General features: G+C 53.9%; 3 protein-coding genes and 1 long non-coding RNA gene across 7 annotated transcripts; 1 reads left to right on the plus strand and 3 right to left on the minus strand.

The window, feature by feature from the left end:
* Positions 1-698: 698 nt before the first annotated feature.
* LOC112974856 (protein SLFN14-like) lies at positions 699-4,731 on the minus strand. Its single transcript, XM_026084243.1, is given in 4 exon segments — positions 699-1,806; positions 2,052-2,158; positions 2,160-2,430; positions 2,659-4,731. Coding segments are annotated over 4 exon segments (837 nt in total). The 5' UTR covers positions 2,661-4,731; the 3' UTR covers positions 699-1,349.
* Positions 4,732-4,837: 106 nt separating this feature from the next.
* On the minus strand, positions 4,838-10,453 carry BCL7B (BCL tumor suppressor 7B). 4 transcript variants are annotated; one of them, XM_026084267.1, is made up of 6 exons: positions 10,314-10,453; positions 9,777-9,852; positions 8,835-8,931; positions 7,184-7,354; positions 6,779-6,858; positions 4,838-6,248 (listed from the first exon to the last, which is right to left on the minus strand). In XM_026084267.1, the coding sequence occupies exons 1-6, from the start codon at positions 10,403-10,405 to the stop codon at positions 6,156-6,158; spliced, it is 609 nt and encodes a 202-aa protein (XP_025940052.1). In that variant the 5' UTR covers positions 10,406-10,453; the 3' UTR covers positions 4,838-6,155. The 4 variants fall into 4 exon arrangements, with proteins under 4 accessions (XP_025940052.1, XP_025940051.1, XP_025940050.1 ...); XM_026084266.1 differs by having other exon boundaries at positions 7,184-7,369; XM_026084265.1 differs by having other exon boundaries at positions 6,155-6,858.
* Positions 10,454-10,607: 154 nt separating this feature from the next.
* Positions 10,608-14,912, plus strand: LOC112974873. Its single transcript, XR_003256399.1, has 3 exons — positions 10,608-10,746; positions 13,020-13,129; positions 13,867-14,912. It is a non-coding gene; the product is annotated as an uncharacterized LOC112974873 (long non-coding RNA).
* On the minus strand, positions 11,557-16,356 carry TBL2 (transducin beta like 2). The gene is made up of 7 exons (XM_026084270.1): positions 16,213-16,356; positions 16,007-16,134; positions 15,742-15,926; positions 14,923-15,074; positions 13,633-13,759; positions 12,628-12,780; positions 11,557-12,147 (listed from the first exon to the last, which is right to left on the minus strand). The coding sequence occupies exons 1-7, from the start codon at positions 16,322-16,324 to the stop codon at positions 11,691-11,693; spliced, it is 1,314 nt and encodes a 437-aa protein (XP_025940055.1). The 5' UTR covers positions 16,325-16,356; the 3' UTR covers positions 11,557-11,690.
* Positions 16,357-17,266: the final 910 nt, after the last annotated feature.

The following is a 17,266-nucleotide window of genomic DNA, read 5'->3' on the forward strand; positions in this document are numbered from 1 at the left end:
TCAGCCCTAAACACAGACCACAGGCACAGGAGGGAATCCATGATGCGCCAGAGCTGCCATGCATGGCCTCAGCTCAGCTTGGACAGGAGGTGCCATTTGACTAATACATTCCTTGTTCATGCTGTCACTGCCATGAGCATACACTCATGGGAGATTTGTGTTACAGGGAACCAGTAGGAAAGGAGAGCTAGTTTCCTTTAAGACTGAAAACCTCTTTTTCAAGTCCCTGGTCTATGAAACAACAGAATGACTTCCCTAGGGCCTGCAGTACAGGTCTTGTCATGGGATGATGGAACACAAGGCAAGACACAGCTTTCCAAGGGGAAAGATTTCAAAATGAAGTGGGACAACATGCTTTAAAACAAGCTAAGCCTTACACTCCTGCTCCTTCAAAACACAGCTTTTAACAGCCATAGAGCCAACAGCAGGTATGCGAAGTGACATTTCAACTGACACCTGAAATGTTTGAGAGCCTCAGTATGGAGGAGCCTTTTGCAGCCTGTGCTTGTTGGCCTGCAGACTTAAAAGCACTTTTCTCAACCTCCAGCTGATCCCTAAAAACCTAATTGAAAAGGCATTAGTAGCCACACCAGTGTTGCTGACTTCATTCCAGATTTTGTTAGTACTTGATAGGAGGAAAGAGAAGAAAAGTTGCAAGTCAGTCTGACACCACCATTACAGTTAAAATGATCATTTTATTTTAATGCTGGCACCAAACACTTTGTGACCAGATGTTGCATCCACAGAGGCCAAACCAGGACAGAGGGGAGATTAATCCTCACTAGCACATCAGGCTCCAGGGATTTCACTCTCTGGGGCACAACGCCAGTAAGGACATTTTTTTAAAACAAGCTCCTTTTAGACACCTAAAGTGGCCAGATTTCCACTAAGCATCCTCCTAAGCATCTTAACAGCCATGGCCAGCTTCAAAAGTCTTCTGCAATTCCCATTAAGAGTAATGGAAGCTCACGGGCAAATTTTGAATCTGGCCACTTTGTTTCAGGGGGCACAGGAGATCTGAACCCTAGGAAAACTTCCACCAGGTGGGAGTGCTTCAAAAAGTCCTGCTGAAACAGTTCAAACAGTACTGCTTCAAATAATGATTTGGCTTTGGAGGTCGGTAACTGTATAGTCACAGAGTGGCACTGTCGAACTGCTGCTGTTGTACTGAAACTACTGCTGTTGTACTGTGACTGTGCCATGGGCCAGAATCCATTCTCTAGGTACAGCAAAAACACAGAACAAAAGAAGTTGGTCTTCGCTCTTGAAAGCTTACAAACCAAGGCAAAAATGAAGATGGCACTAAAATAAATGAAGACTTCCCCCTAATTTTACTGGATCTGCAGCTGTCATGTCCATTTTTTGATGCTCAGTCTGTCAGCCGTGTTACCCTTCACAATCCAGGAGCGAGGGATATCATGGAAAACAGCCCAGCAAAATGGTTTGCCTCTCAGAGCACATACATAGCCATGCAAGTGTTCCTCTTTGTCATAAACATTCAAGATGTTAGACTTAAACTGCACCGTAGCCTGAAACCTACAGAAGTGATAGACGCGCAACAAGCCTATGACATCAGCTACTGTTTTTGCTAAAGCTTCTTTTTCTACTTCACTATGGCTTCCAACAACTTTACTGCTGTCATCCACTCCAAAAATTAAATAACCACCCTGAGTGTTTGCAAAGGCAGAGACATAATTTAGAAGGATTTCTCTAATGTATTTCAAGACATCCCTTGTTGAGAAGTTCTTAAATTCAACATGGGTTGTGTCTGTGAAATCCAAGACTTCTCGAGCCATCAGTTTCTGTCTTCATAAAAACCTGGCCATGACAGCTTGGATGTGGCACTCCTGGGTGTTCAAAGGAGTCTCCTTTGCTCCCCCATCAACATTCAACAGGGCTTTCTTAGGACTTGGCCCATTCTCATCACAGCTCTTGGCATGGTTTTCCTTCTTTCTGAGCAATCCAACAGCTGCACTCGGAGCAATAGGAAGGACTGAAGTGAAAGATCTACAGGACAAACAGGCTACAGATATGTGGCTTTGTGGATTCACTTTTCCCCTGTGGATCTCCACAGCTTCAAGTTTTTCACAAAAAGCAGAAAGTGACTCTGCTGCTGCATCCATGTAAAATATTCACCGGTCTCTGCAGAGTCAATTAAAAACCCTGAGGGACTGCTCTATGTCTAGGCCAATGCTGTGTTCCTGAAAATAATAATTCTTGTTTTCAATCTCCATCCTCACTACTCCTCCTCCTGAATTCAGCAAAGCACACACTGCTTTAACAAGCTCACTTCGTTTCCTTTTCTGATTGTTAGAGATCTTCTTTTTGGATATCTCGCCAAGAACTATTTTCCCAATATCTACAGCCACATCAGGGTAGTTTGTTTTCAAATTAACCAGCAGCTGCCCTTCTTTTCTGGCCATCCTGAACCTGAAATGATAAATTTTGAAAAACACTTAATGATTATACAAGACAGTGTAACAAAGGAAACAGTGAGTCTTTGGTTTAGGCTTACACACTAAATTTAATAAACTGGAAAATGATAATAACTATTTGCAATACACAAACAAATCCAAGACAGACTGTTGCAAAGACACTCATGGACATAATGTTAATTAAAATAATTTATTGGGATCTTTTGCGTGGGGTAATGCTCACATGGGAAATCAAATCTCTTGAACATGACAGCCAGTCACAGTACGGCAAGAGAAGGAAGTTTTCATTGCAAGCATCGTTGCAACAGCATCTTCAGCTGGGTCGGGTCAGCTCCCTGAATTGTTGTCCTGATGAATTATTACAATCCAGTTGGTCCCTGGTCCTGCATGATCACTCCAGTGCATGCATGATCCATTTCTATTCATTATTTTAAAACTACGTACAAAACATATCTTAACGCTCTCAACTATGAACAAAGGACTATCCTATGTGACCATGTGCAGGAGCAGTTTCTGCTGCTGAAAATTATCTACACCACAGTTGTTAACTATACAGCAAACTTGAATTTCCTCCTGATATCCCCATTATAATATAAATTCCACAGGTGTTGCCAGAAGACTTTGAAAGTATTGTGGTGGACATGCAGGAGACTGTCTAATTTAACCGCAGATTTTAGATAATCAGACAGCTTGGAAAACACCAGCAATATATGCAAGAGGAGGCTTGTGGGCTGCACCAGTGATCTCTTCCCAGAAAAGCAGTGGTCATTAACTCACCCTGCACTTTATGTACATGCCGAAGCTGGGAATGGAGAATTTGACAAGCCCCATGATGAGTCTTTTATGCTGTGAGCCTCCACCAGTTTGATGCTTTTCAAACAGAAAACTTGCAGACAGAAGGACAGTACAGTTTAGTGACCTTAGAACAATTCTTCAACAGGACAAGTGTCATCACTGACCTATAAACTCAAAATGATGCTGGACAGCGATTCCCAAACTTATTCCAAGAACTACCTCACTTACAAAAACCATAGTGCTGTGTCCCCAAGAGCTAGCAAACCAAAAAGTGGAGGAGACACCTCATTGAGGGATGCCATGCTTTGAATGGGCGACCTGGGACCCACACCCAGGCGAGCCCACATTTGCCCAAGCTAATTTTAGGGTGAAGTTACACAACACAGCTTGGTTGTTTTGGGGGCTGACTGCTGCTTGTGGATCTGCTCACTCCTTGCAGTGGTCTGGCTCTCTTCTAATCCCATGCTGAGTTAACTCAGCCGGTTAACTGCCAGAAATCAAACTCAGAGAGAGTGGGGGAGTAGTTTCGTGCTGGCAGGCAGCTCAGACTTGCTCCGAGTTTGCAGGTCTCAGTTTCATGCTACAGTGCTCTTTGGCTTTCCCCTCTGGGGACCAGCCTTGGGGAGATCCTGGGGATGCCCACACCTGGGGGGTGCCAGAAGCAGGTCGGGAGAGGCTAGAGCTGGGGGACACGTGGACACTCAGCACTGCAGGGTGGCAGGCGATGCCAGGCATGGGTGCTCAGTGACAGGCCCCCAGGTGCAGTAGGCTGGGAGGGGGTCCCTCCGTGGGTCCCCTGGTGCCTGCTGCTGGACCAGGGCTGTCCATGGGTGTCCCCACCGGGGAGGGGGCAGGTTAGGCTGGTACCCACTGTCTCGTGTTCCCCCTGGGCTGCTTGGACACCACTGGGCTGGGCACCCTGCTCTGGGGGCCTGGTTGGGGGGGGGAGGGTCATGGCAAGACCTAAGTGAGGGGGCACCGACCATTGCATGGCCTGACCTGGGCAGGGGGGAGCCTGGGCATGGCCTGACTGTTCAAGGGACACCAGGCACAGCATGGCCTGACCCCGGGGGGGAGCCTGACCAGGTGGGGGGGCACTGAGCATGGCACTGCCTGACCCCAGGAGGGGGAAAGGCCTGGGCATGGGCTGACCGGGGCAGGGGGGGGGCACCAGGGAAGGGCTGATGGGGCAAGGCCACCGGGCACCACCTGACCCGGGGGGGGGGCGGGGGGCACTGGGCTCAGGCTGACTGGAACAGGGGGCCCTGGGCACGGCACAGCCTGATCCGGGGCTGGGAAGGGCCTGGGCACGGCCTGACTGGGGTCGGCACCGGGCTCAGGCTGATGGGGCTGGGAACCACACGGCCTGAGGGACACTGGAGGGGGTGGGGACCGGGACCAGCTTGACCAAGGGGGCAAGGGAAGCATTGGCATGGCCTGACTCACAGCCGGGGTGGGGGCAGCAGCCCCACTTGCCCTCCCAGGCTACGAAAGCTCCTGGTGGCAGCGCTGCGCCTCGGCCCTGCCACTTCCTGGGCCCCAGCCGGCCCCAAGCAGGCGCAGGGATGAGGGAGCCCCTCCCACCCCCCTGCTGAGACACCATGTGCTGTATTTCAAATAGTTTAATTTTAAAAATATTCTATTCAGTGCTAAAATATCTCTCCACTTCCACGCGCAGCCGGCGCCTTCGACTTCACCAGGCTCGATCACAGACTCGGTGGGACATGCAGATGGCGGCGGGGGGAGGGCTGGGAGGGGTGGCCGGGCAGAGCCCCGGGAGCGGCTCCCCGGGGTGCGGGGTGGTGGGTGCTGCAGGGCCGGGGTGCTCATGGCAGGGAGCGTGAGGGCATGGGGGACTGGGTCCCCACACCGTGCTGGGGGAGAGGCAAGGAGCCCCAGGGCAGGAGGGCTTTCTGGGGAGGGGAACCCTACACCCTACTGAATCCTTCCCCTTCCCAGAGGTCAGAGGTGTACCTAGACGGGTGGCAGGAGCTCCCCCCAGGGCTCAGGAAAGCAGCTCCCTCTGCTCTGCCAGCCTGGCCTGCGGCACTCAGGGCACCAGAGGGAGCTGGAAGGGGAGCAGGGTGCAGACCCAGCTGGGCTGGCCTGGCAGGCTCCCCCACCAGCTGAGCTGTGCTCCAGTCCCAAACCCCTCGGTGATGCCATCTTCAGAGGGTGGTTGGGAGGCTTTGTGAGTGCCTGGCTGCAGAGCAGAGGCAGGCTGTCACCTGATGCATACAGTACCTGCCCTCCACAGTGGTAGTGCTCCTGTGTCTTCCAATACTAATGGCTTAAACTAGCAGCTTATTGCACAGCGTCCCAGCTTGGGATCCCTGCCCAGTGGCATGGAAGGCCTTTGTCTCTATCCCCAGAGTGCTCTCACCCCTCCTGTCTTTTCTCACATCTCATCTACTGCAGAAAAGCTCCAGGATATGGTTACAAGGGAGCAGACAAATCACTTGGTGCAGGTGGAACAAGGCTCTTCCATTCCCAGCACATGGGGAGGGCGGGCAGGGGATCCAGAAGCAGGCAAACAGCTTCTGCCAGTGCCTTAGGGGCTATGGAGAGCAGGCAGCCCTGAGCACTCATCCCCTTGCACATGCAGACTACATGCCAGAGACCCCCACACCACTATAGTACAGATTAGCAGGGAGAGAGGGACCCAATAAATAGAGGCAAATTTGCAGGTATTGGTGGCATGAGGTGCCCATAAGCACCATCCACCTGGGGGAAATGCAGGCTGCCTCTGCAGGGGCTGGTGGGAGGCACCTGTCCCTGAGGGCAGGGCAGGCTGGCTCACAAGGTGGCAGGAATGCCCTGTCCCCTGGGAAAAGGCAGGCTAGAGGGAGGCACCCCGTCCCCCAGGGAAGGGCAGGCTGGCTCTGCGAGGGGCTGGCGAAGGCGCTATCCCCGGGGATGGGCAGGCTAGCTCTCCGAGGCCGTGTGGCACACAGAGTTCTGATCGGCACAAAATCTCTTCAGAGGCGGTGCACCAGAGTCCTCCTCCTCTTCAGTTACCTGCAACAGCCAGAAGGCAGAGGTTACTGGCTATGCCAGGGGCTCAGCATGCCCACGAGATCCAGGCCACCATGTCCACCAGCAATGCCAAGACTAGACAAGGCTTTGTCTCACTTTGTGAGGACACCCTGGGCTTTATCTGTGTGGCAGCTTCAGCAAGAACCAGGCAGTTAATGAGCCACAGGGGCATCCTGTGAGAGTCCAGTTCAGCCCTGGGTCAGCTATAGTCATTATTTTACTCCATTTCCACATTTTTCTTCACACACTTAATTTGTGCCCTAACACCTAAACTGAACCACAGAAAACCTCAGGAAGGTGGGAGGTTTAGGGAGTTGGGCCGAGGGTAGTTTGGGACTGCAGAACAAGTCTATCAATCTTGATGTTTCTGCTGCAATGGGCAGCAATGAAAGAACTCACAGTGGGGCTGTACTGCAGTCATCAGTCAGTTCCAAAGTAAATGTGCCCTGGGGTGAAAGGACCAAGCTGGATCCACGTGCATCTAGCCACAGTTTCAATTCTCCCTCCCTTACCTGAGTCTCAAGGGGGACTGGCTCTTCCTTTGTGAGAGTGGGAGGCTCATCTGCAACTTCCGAGGAAGGCAGGGAGGGCTCTGAAGGGAACAGAAGGGTTAACAACACTGCAGACCCAGGAGCACAGTGTTACCCAGCTCAGCGAGTGAGCCAGACCACTGCTGCAACCCAGGAGCCAGGAGGAGACCTCCAGCCAGACAACATAGGTCTTCACCGCCCTAGCCACTTCCAGCAAAGCTGCCTCAGTCACCCACCAGCACAGAGACCTCCAGACAAGCAACACACACAAGCACTCAAGGGCAGTTCTGCCCAGGCTCCGGTAGGGCCTTCCCTGGGCTCCCCAGCCTGGGCGTCCACTCCTTCTTTCCCAGCACTGCAGCCGTGCCCATGCAGGTCAGCACCCACCTTCCAGCGCCTCCTGCCCCAGTGTGGGTGGCTGCGAGTCATCCGTGCGGAAGTCAGACGTATGAGCAGGGCTCATGGACTCACTCTGCTGGGGACTGGGGCTGGAGTTCGGGCTGCTGTCCACCTTGAGCTGGTAGACGTCTGACAAGGAGCTCTGGTTACTGTTCTCATCTGCAGAAACAGCACCTAGTGAAGAAGAGCACCTTGACCCAGGGGCACAAGCAGCCAAGGGCAGCATTGAGAGCCAGGGCCTTGTGGTGAAGGAAGAGCATGTTCAAAAGGCGGCATTTAGAGTACAGGGGATTCATACAGTCACGAAGCAACAGCAGGAGCTTCCCATACGGGGCTCCCCACAGGGACACAGCTACCATTAGATATGCACTCAGCCCACAGGGGAGAGGGTGCTGCTCTCAGGGGAACGGAAGAGTCTGAGCAGGACAGAGGAGAGCAACCCTGGGCTACTTGGAAAGAATGAGCGCAAGCTACAGGGGTGATACAAAGCTCTGCAGGGGACACCGCCAAATCTCATGTCTGTAGCTTCACGGAGGGCCCCTGGGACCTCTCACAGGCAGGCAGGCATTCAAGTACATGAGACCTCTTGCCTGCGCACCTGGATTTTGTGGAAAAAAATCTATTCCTAAAAATTCCTATTTGCAAGGCAGCAATCTAACAGCAGGAGGAACACCCAGCAGTTGCCTCCAGAAGGGGAAGCAATCCTGGAATGCATCTCTTCCAAGTAAAACAGACCCACAAGGGCCAAACTGCAGGACTGTAATGCTAACCTCTTCCTGCATATACTGGAAAGGCCAACAAAATTGCTGCTTTTCCTCTACTGCACTCAGAGCTGAGTGGGTAGACTGGGCACAGGCATATGGTCTGCCCCTTTTCTGTCCTGGCAGCAAGTCCCTGCTCTGCTTGTGCCTTGCTCAGCTCCACCACAGAGTGTGGCCTACTTGTGGCTGGCTGGAGTGTTTGGGGATCACAAGCAGCAGTACACAGGAGAGAGAGTGTTGATCCAAGAGGAAACGGAGAGGCTGAACAGGACAGAGGAGAACACCTTGCACTTGAGAACGCCCATGCCAACTCAACCAGAGCAGACCAATGGCATGGTGGCAGGGGAGAGGAAACCAGCCCATGCTAGGATCCCCAGCAAGTCAGGCAACAAGGGATGCACAGCTCACTGCCTACAGTACTGTAGTTAGGGCAAACAGTAACCAAACCTCTTCTTTATCATCCTACAGTGCACAAAGTCCTCAGCATAGCAGCAATCAAGGTTCCTCTGTCCTTTCTTCCTAGGTCCATGCAAGTCACTGCTGGAAGCTGGGGGCTCATCTGTAAGCAGCTACCAGCCTCTCCCCAGCAGGGACTGCAAAGGGGGAATGGGAACACCCACTCCTCCAGTTCCCCACTAGGCTTCCCACAGAAAGATCCCAGAAGCAGCTGACTATGATGCTTTCTGACAGGGAAGTACAGCTTCAGCTTCTTAACAGCTTTAGCAGGGACAGAAATGGATCAGAACAAAGTCCACACTGCAGAGACGCATTGCTTTTCCCAATGTGTAGCATATATAAAACCAGTAACATCCCAGCTCCTTTAAGACCTTAGTGTCCTTCCAGAGCTGGAAGGGTGAAGAGGGCTCAGCCAGACTCACCCTGGAACTCCAGAAGGAGAGAGGAGTTGGCAGATGTGTCAGCTGGGAAGCCATTGGGTTCTCGGGCAGTGCTGCTACTTGATTTGGATTTCTCTTTCTTGAGGAGAGAAAGAAAATCAGAAACACAAGGTTAGAGAGTCCACCACTAGCAAGAGGATGCAGGAGATGTATGATCTGCTTCAGAGACAGAGATGCCACCTCCAGGCATGGCTCCTCTATCTCCCAGCAGCCCAGAGGGATGTGCCAGTGCAGACCTTCTCCCTTTCCATTTTGGGCACTCTTCTAACCAGGCCAGAGGGTAAGAGAACCAGCTGACACTCATCTAGGAGTGCAATCAAATTAAAGCAGGTTCCCTGTGGATCAAGGCAAAGAGGTCTGCAGACAGCAACAGGGGATCACTTGAGAGTGCACAAAGTCATATGTAATGAAGAAGAAATAGCCTACTTAAGTACAGACATGTCAACATAGTTGCATTGCTGCAAGATGATAAGAGATGGAAGTCAGGGCTATAGCGGGACAAGGTAGAATTCAGGCTTTGCAGGTCAGCTAGCCTGCATCGATGCATGACTTTTTGCAAGCCCTGATCTCTGCAGATACTAAAGAGGCAAAGGAAAATGCAGGACTGCCAGGCACTGTCAGGCTGTGCAAGCACTAGAAAGAGCCAGGGTGGGGAAAGCCACCTGAGCCTGCACAGGAGAACCCCTGGCTCACCCAACCTCTCAATCCCAGCTTTGTTCACAAAGCAAGTGAGGACAGCCACTCAGCCTGGGCTGCGGAGCAGCGCAGCAGCCTGCCACTCACTCATCTCCCATGACAGGGCCGGGGCTGCGTGCTCAGCCCAGCCACAGTCGGGGCTCGCCGGGAAGAGGCCCCAGCACCCGCCGGGAGGAGCACCACCACCTGGTGCCTTCCCCGAGTAACCGGGCCCCGCATAGGACCTACCTCCTTGCTGTCCGCCACAGGCACCCACTTGAATATCCGCAGGGACGTGTCACCCACCGTCACCCACTTCTTCTCCCTGCGCCGAGGGAGGCGTTAGAGGGGACAGGGGGGGGGAGAGCCGAGCCGAGGCCCGGCCCGCAGCTCCCCCACACTCGCTCGCCCGGCGAGCAGTACAGACAGGGGCCCGGGAAGCCAGACCGGCAGTCACCGTGGTAACAAGCCCCGGCTCCACGCCTACAAAGTGCTGATTGGCCCAGGGAAAAGCCAGTCCAGAGCAGCGCCACATCTCGTCCCCCCACCCTGTAATTCTACCTGTGATTGGCCCTGCCACCTGCTGATTATCTCCGCTTCCGGTTCCCCCCCACACACCCAAGCCGTCGGACGAGCTAATTGGTTGCGGCCCCACTAGCCCCGCCCACTGACCCATGCAGCACTTTGATTGGGTACTCGCTACCAGAGCACCTCCACCGAAACCCGTGTGGCCCGGTGATTGGCTGTTCACCGACAGGCCCCACCCCCCGCGGCCCCGCCTCTCACCATTTGCGTACGCGCTCGATGGCGGCCATCACTTTTTTGATGTCATCCTTGGCGCGGCTGCGGGTCTCGGCTCGCACCGAGCGGCCCGACATGGCGCCCGCAGCCCCGGCAGCCCCGGCTCCCGCAGCACCCGCCGCTGGTCCCCGCGCATGCGCGCGCCCCGCCCCGCCCACGCCCAGCGCGTTTTACGTCAGCGCGTTCGCTACGCCCGGGGGAAGGGAGGGGGGAAGAGAGCGCGGAAGGGGCGCAGTGCGCCTGCGCGCGTGGCCCCGCCCGCCTGGCGTGCGGAGAGGAAGCGCGAAGGTGGGGCGACGCCGCCGCCACCATTTTGCTCTGGGGCAGGTCCCGCCCCGGGGGAGGGGCCCCGTGCCCCCTCCTGGGGAACGGGGTGGGGGGGAGGCTGTCCCCGGGCCTGTTCGCGCACGGCTCTCAGGTAGGCACCGCCTCCGTCCCCTGCCTGCACCTGCCACCCCAGCCCCGGGGGCCCTCTGCGCGGCGACCTGCAGGCCTTGTCCTGGGGTGGCCGGGGGGAGGGGAGGCACCGGGCCGGGCCGTGCCCATGCCCAACCCTCCCGGTCTCGGGGCGGCAACGCTGCGGCAGCGCCCCCGTGTCCGAGCACGCTCACGCCCTCCTTTGGTAGGGGATACTCGTATTTGTACACCTCCCCTCACCCATGTCCTACCACCGTTACTGCTGCAGCAGCACCAGCATGCACGTGTGTACTTTATCAAGCTTCCAGAACCAGATCAGAACTTTGAGAAGCCCTGTCTCCCACCCTGGCACTGATACAGGGTTGTTAAACTATTTCCAGTTTCCATGAAGAAACCACCCTCAATTTAGCATCCAGCTTGAGCAGCTTTTAAGGGAGTAAAACCTGCCTCCCATGCTGCTCTCTGGCAGCAAAGCTGGGGGAAGCCATCCTGTGACTATGACTCAGTACCCATTCCATCACACTCGCAGCTACTGGCAGCCCTGCACTGTAACTATCAGTAATCTGGGTTAAAAAAAAACCAAAAAACAAAAAAACCCTTTTAAGCCCAAATACTTCAATGGCCCGTTAAGAGCAAAGGCTCTATCAGTGAGGGGATGAAAACTGCTACACAGAAATAAGTGGCTGGGGAAGAGCATGAGGCTTTGTGGAAGGAAACAACACCCTTACTCTAAAGATAATTCCAAGCTAACTCCCACCTTCTAAGGCAGACACATGCCATTCAGCTGTTCACTACCCATTCAGAAAGCACACAAGGAAAGTCCTAGATGAGCAGTCTATATGCTCTTTTATTATAAGCTGTTCAGTGTTATTAAAATCCAAAAATGCAGAGTACAGTTCTCTGCAACTGCAGAGAACCCGAATATGCCACTGTGGGGAAAGAGGGCTAGTGCTTCTTGCCATAGATTGCGGCCAGCGCTTTCTGGGCATTTGAGATCTGTTGCTCTAGCCTCTCTCGAGTGGCTTTGTTAGCAGTTTTTTTCAGCATGCTCTCCATCTCCTCCACCACTGCCCGGTAACCGGCACTGTTGTGAAACACTCGGATGGCCCGATCCCCACATGACACCAGGTAGCGGCTGTTAATGTCAAAAGCCAAGTCTGTGATGTACTGTCCGTGGACATTGACAAAGCGTTCCTCCTCTTCTCCTCTTCGGGTGTTGTACACAACAATACTGGTACCACTAGATATGGCCACAACTCGAGCATCAGGGGACAGGGCAATGCGACAAGGCTCTGTCACCTCACACTTTCCTGTCAGAAGCAGGTATGGATCCTGCTGCTTCTTATATTCCACATCTGTGTCCCAGAACTTCCACGTCCCATCCTTTGAAACAGTTGCCATCCTACAGCCAGGACAGAACGCAGAAGTGACAGCAAGGAAAATGGGTAGTACCTACATCCTTTCCACATCTGCAAACCAGGAATCCTGCCAGGGAATGGAACACAGGTGATACCCCACTTCTGCAAACACACTCACTCCACGGAGCTCATGGCTCATGGCTGGGAAGCTCTTTGGGAAGCGTGTGTATGTGTCTGTGCATATATGTATATATTTAGCCTTCACCCTCTTTCCAGATCAGGAAGAACAGTCACCCACCAGGAGGATATCAATGTAGAACAAGGAAATGGCAGAAGCACCGTCAGTGTTTTGCTGCCATGGGCTCTTGTTGCTCCAGATCAGGGACAGAGCAGAGTTCCCACACAGAGCACAGACTGCAGCTTGTTCAGTCAGGCTGCTCATTTATACTGGAAGGGGTCAGCCTGCCATGTCCCAAGGGTGAGCTAAGCATAGTATTTAAGCCAGTGAAAAAATATATCCTTACCGCCTAGAATCATTGGAGAAGGAGAAGGAATGTACGCCAGCTGCATGGCCTTTCAGCTCAAAAGCCCTGGTCACCTCCCGAAAGTCACCGCTCTTGCCAAAACATACCTCCCACACCTTTACATCAGGGGTAAAGCCACATGATGCCACAAACCTGGGCAAAAGAACAAGCAGAGACACAGCATATTTGTAACAAAGCACCTACTTTGACCGGGCCACAGGATCAGCCCTGCAACTGCAGCCACACACAGCTCTTTCCTCCTGCCTCCTGAACTAGGCAAAGGTCAGAGGCAGCCTTCCAGGGTGCTCATGCAGAGGCATGCATAAGAAAGGACTCTGCGACAGCGATCCATCTAAACACCTTTACATTCAAATCTTTGCTTTGGTCAACAGGAAAATAACCGTCACTTTTCACTGAAACCAGGCAATGCTGTGGAAGGGCACCATGGACCATAGCAGCAATTCCAGAGCTCATGAGAAGCTTCTAGGCCTAAGAAAAAAGGGTGAGTGCTCAGACCCCCAAACTCACTGAGCTTAGAGCATGGCCACAGTCTTGCTGCAGTAACAGGTTACAGACAGAACTGAGGACAAATTTTCCTGATAAATACTTTCTTGGTAATAAAGATTTTAATTTCATAATAAACCTTCAGAAGGTTAGAAAAGCTAGAAACACTGTTTGCTTTGGCCAGCCTCTGCCACCTGAAGCCAATGCTGTCCTCTTCCTCAGCTTTCCAGGAGATGGTTAACAAGAATAGCAGTACTGAAGCACAATAGCAAACCACCAAGTGAGACTATGTAGGTGAGAGCGCTCCTGGAGGGGCTGCTCTCAGGGTCCAGGACATCTTATTTAAAATGAGGAACTCTCAGAAAATTTTACTAAAATAACAGTAAACTGCAGATGGTCTGAGCTGATGATGTCCTCTGGGAAGGAGCAAGGCTCCTGCTTATTCTTGTTGGCCTCCCACTCCTCAGTGGGAATGGCCTGGAATATCCACATGGTCCTCACCTCCCGCAGGGTGACACGGCTGCATAGGCATTGTTCATCTGATTAGTGTTAATGCTGGCCAGAACTTCACCCTTCAAGTTCCAGATCAGGATGGTAGTGTCACTGGAAGCTGTCATGATAAACTTTCCTGGGGAACAAAGACAAAGATTAGGAGAGCTCCCAGACCTAACACTGCCACAGGCTTATCAAAGGCCTGGGCCAGTCCCTAAGCAGGGCAATCTCTCTCTGCACCAGAACAGGCAAGAAAAAATAAAAGCAGCACCAAACGTCAAGGAATGCCAATCTCCTGGCATGGAAGTGGCTCATAAAGAGCAATAACAGAAGACTCAGCTCCTGGTTTCACATTAGCACTTGAACCCTTTGGCTTCAGCAGCTGTCAGGTGGAAACGGGCACTATGTGTGCTTCTCTTCTCTGGCACCCTTCAGATCCCATTTCCGGAGTTCAGTAATAAACTGGTACCACAGAAGTGATGCAGCAGACTTGGTCTTCCCTAGATGGTTAAAACACAAGTTGAAGGGATTCCTTTTGCTTTCAAGGGCAAGGGATTCCTTTTGCCATGTATTACAGACAGCTAGCTGATTACAAGTCATGCTACTGTTATCTATGATTACTGTTTGTGTAAGCATTTTTGGACTCCCATTTTTTCATCTTTCAGCCTGGACAATAAGCTTTGTATTTACCTTTAGGCTACTTGTTGCAAAGTTTAAGTTTTCAGTTCCACAGCTGAACAAAGGTCTCAGTCAATATTTTCTGTACTCTTCTGTTACAGAGAGAAACTCACATCCACTCACTTAAAACTGCCCAGTGTCAGATACCTGAAGCACTAACCCATCAGGCCCCTCACCACTAACACATATGCTCCCAAGCTATATTTTAGATGATCCCAGAAGTTCAAGATTGACCATATGCTCCTAAATCTATGAACCCGATAGAGAAAATTTTGACTGGTTAAAACAAAATTTGTGGGCCAGAAAACAGTGATGCTCCCGATATTAAGACAAGAGCTCTCTGCAACAGTACCCCTGAAACCGTAAATTAAGAGACTGTGCATACAGCAGAGCTAATATTGTACTTACTGTACTTACCCAATCTGAAAATTATGTCTTTCAATTTACTTGCTAGTAAACAAAGGCTAAAGAGTACACAGAATCAAATACTGAATCAGAAATGTGTCTTGAGTATGCCAAAAACTCCAACACTTTCAACGCAAAGCAGCTGTTATTTTACAAGGAAAGCAAAGCAAATCTCTTGAGAGCACAGGCAAATGAGCAACTATGTCAGTTCCATACCTGTCTCTGCAATTCCTATGTTAATGACAGGAGCTTTGTGCTTCTTTGGGAAGTCCTCAGATGTTGCAGTGAACGTGAAATTGCCATCCTCCTTCTTTGTCATTTTATAGACACGAATAGTCTCGCCATTTGCCAGCCAAACAATGAATGCCCTAAGTGGAAAGACAGTCACTCTGGACTGTTAAAATCAGGCCATCCCAGTTTAGGCTAGCTGCAACATGTAAGCTAGTAGGTCATTTAGTGACATCTTGGGGAAGGATACCCCGACAGAAAAAGCTGTAAGCATTTTACAAGTGTGCCAAGTTCTCTCTGTTAGCTCAACTGCAACACTGAATGGAAAAGCACAGAAATTAGTACTCAACATCTGGAAACTAGGTCCCTTCCTCTCTCTCTAAATTAGGCCATTTCATGAAATGCCAAGGCAGGCTTTTCAACCAGTCTTCCCAGCCTGAGAGAGGCCCTCCCCAGCCACCCAGAGAAGCTCAGCAGCTCAACCCAACTGCAGGGCTTGCTGGCAACGACCTTAACAGACACCTTGCCCGGTGGCAGCAGCCAGGTCATAGGGATATTTGCCCTGAGCGCCACATTAAAGTGGCAGCTGCTTTCTCAAAAGACCATGAATAAGTGGTACTGTCAAGACCCTGTGAGATTTGCTGTGAGGAACGTGACCTCCTTGCAGCCCAGAGGACGCATCCCTGATCCTGCTCAGGGCTTGGCCTGTTTTCCTGGCAGCTCTGTCTACAGGGTCTCCCAGTGCAGCAATGCCCCAAGTGCTCCCAGGGCTGGGCAAGGATGACACGTGGAAAGGCCTGGCCCTACCGGGAGTCGGGACTGAAGCGGACGAGTTCGGCGTGGTCCAGCTCCACATTGGCACGCAGGCAGCGATGCTCACGCTCCGCAAAGTCGCGGGTGCTCCACAGGCGGACCGTGCGGTCGTCAGCACATGATGCCAGGTACTTGCCGCTGCTGCTGAAGTCCAGGCAGGACACAGAGCCACTGTGGCCCTGTGGAGAGCAGCGCTGTCAGCATCGGGTCGGACCGGGGGGGGGGGGGCGCCGGGCCGGTACGGGGGGGCTCACGGTACCTTGAGGGCGGCGACCAGGAGCCGGTGGGCAAAGTTGTGCTGCTGCGGCCTGTCCCGCCGGACCCGCGCCGGCAGCTTCACCTTCCTGGGCCCCGCCGGCTTGGCAGCGTCACCGTTCGCCTTAGGGCCTGCGGGGAGCAGAGGGTCAGCGTCGCCCGGCCCGGCCCGGCCCGGCCCCCCCCCTCGCCCGCTCTGCCCGCGCTTACCGTCCGGCGGCGCGGCGGGCGGCCCCCGCGAGGCGGCGCGGCGCAGCGCGGCCGCCAGCAGCAGGAGCAGGGCGCCCAGCAGCACCGAGACGCCAAGCAGCGCAGCCGCCATCTTCCCGCCGCCACCTCAGCGGGGCGGCCCGGGCCGGCGCGCGCCCGCCCCTCCCGCCTGCGCCGGCGTGGGATAGTCCGCCGGGAGGAGCCCGCCGGGAGGGGGCCGAGCGCTCATGCGGGCCGGGAGGGCGCCCCCCCGCGAGTGCAGCGCACGGCGACCCCTGGGGGCCGAGGCCGGCACCACGCCTGCCGCGTGTGCGCCCGGCCCCTGCCCAGACCCTGCCCGGAGCCTTCCCCCGCCCTGCCTGCCCCTGCCTTCCTAGGCCCTGCCCAGCCCCGCCTCAAGCCTGCCTAGACCCTCCCTAGCCTTGCTCTTGGCAAGCCCCTGCCTAGCCCCTGCTTGTGCCCAGCCTCTGCCCAGTTCTTCCCCAACCCCTGCCCTGCTGAGGCCCTGCCTGCCCTGTCCCTGCCCCTGCCCCACCTGGTCCCGGCCCCAGGCCTGTCCCTGCCCAGCCCTATTCTGCCCTGTCCCAGGCTTGCTCTGCCTCCTCAGGGCCTCTGCTGGGTGCTCTGCACTAGCCCTGGCTGCAGCCCGCCTGCCACCAGTGTGGCACCACAGCCTTGCCCAGCCTCGCCCCTCCAGGCCGGGCAGTCCCGGGAAGAACCACACCAGCGTGCAAACAGAGCGAGTCCTTTATCACACAGGTACAGCCGCGCAGCCCAGCCCCACCACCAGCCGCTCCTGGGCAGAGCGAGACAGGTGGCATCATTGCTGAGGGAGCTTTGCGGCTCCATGCGGAGCCCCGCCACTTGGGTGCTGCCTGCACTTCATGAGCCAGCTTTGGAGTCTGAGCAGGCCCTGGGGTAGCAGGGCACCACTCAGAGACACCCGCAGGGCAGGCGGCAGCCCCACCTCTGTGGCTTGCTGGCTACAAGCTCCAGGACAGGACTCTTGAAGCCTGCATCTGCAGGAGAGGGAGGCCCACATCCTCCCCCACCA

This window comes from Apteryx rowi, unplaced genomic scaffold (assembly GCF_003343035.1).
Source record: "Apteryx rowi isolate R43461 unplaced genomic scaffold, aptRow1 scaffold_632, whole genome shotgun sequence".
NCBI lineage: Eukaryota > Metazoa > Chordata > Aves > Apterygiformes > Apterygidae > Apteryx > Apteryx rowi.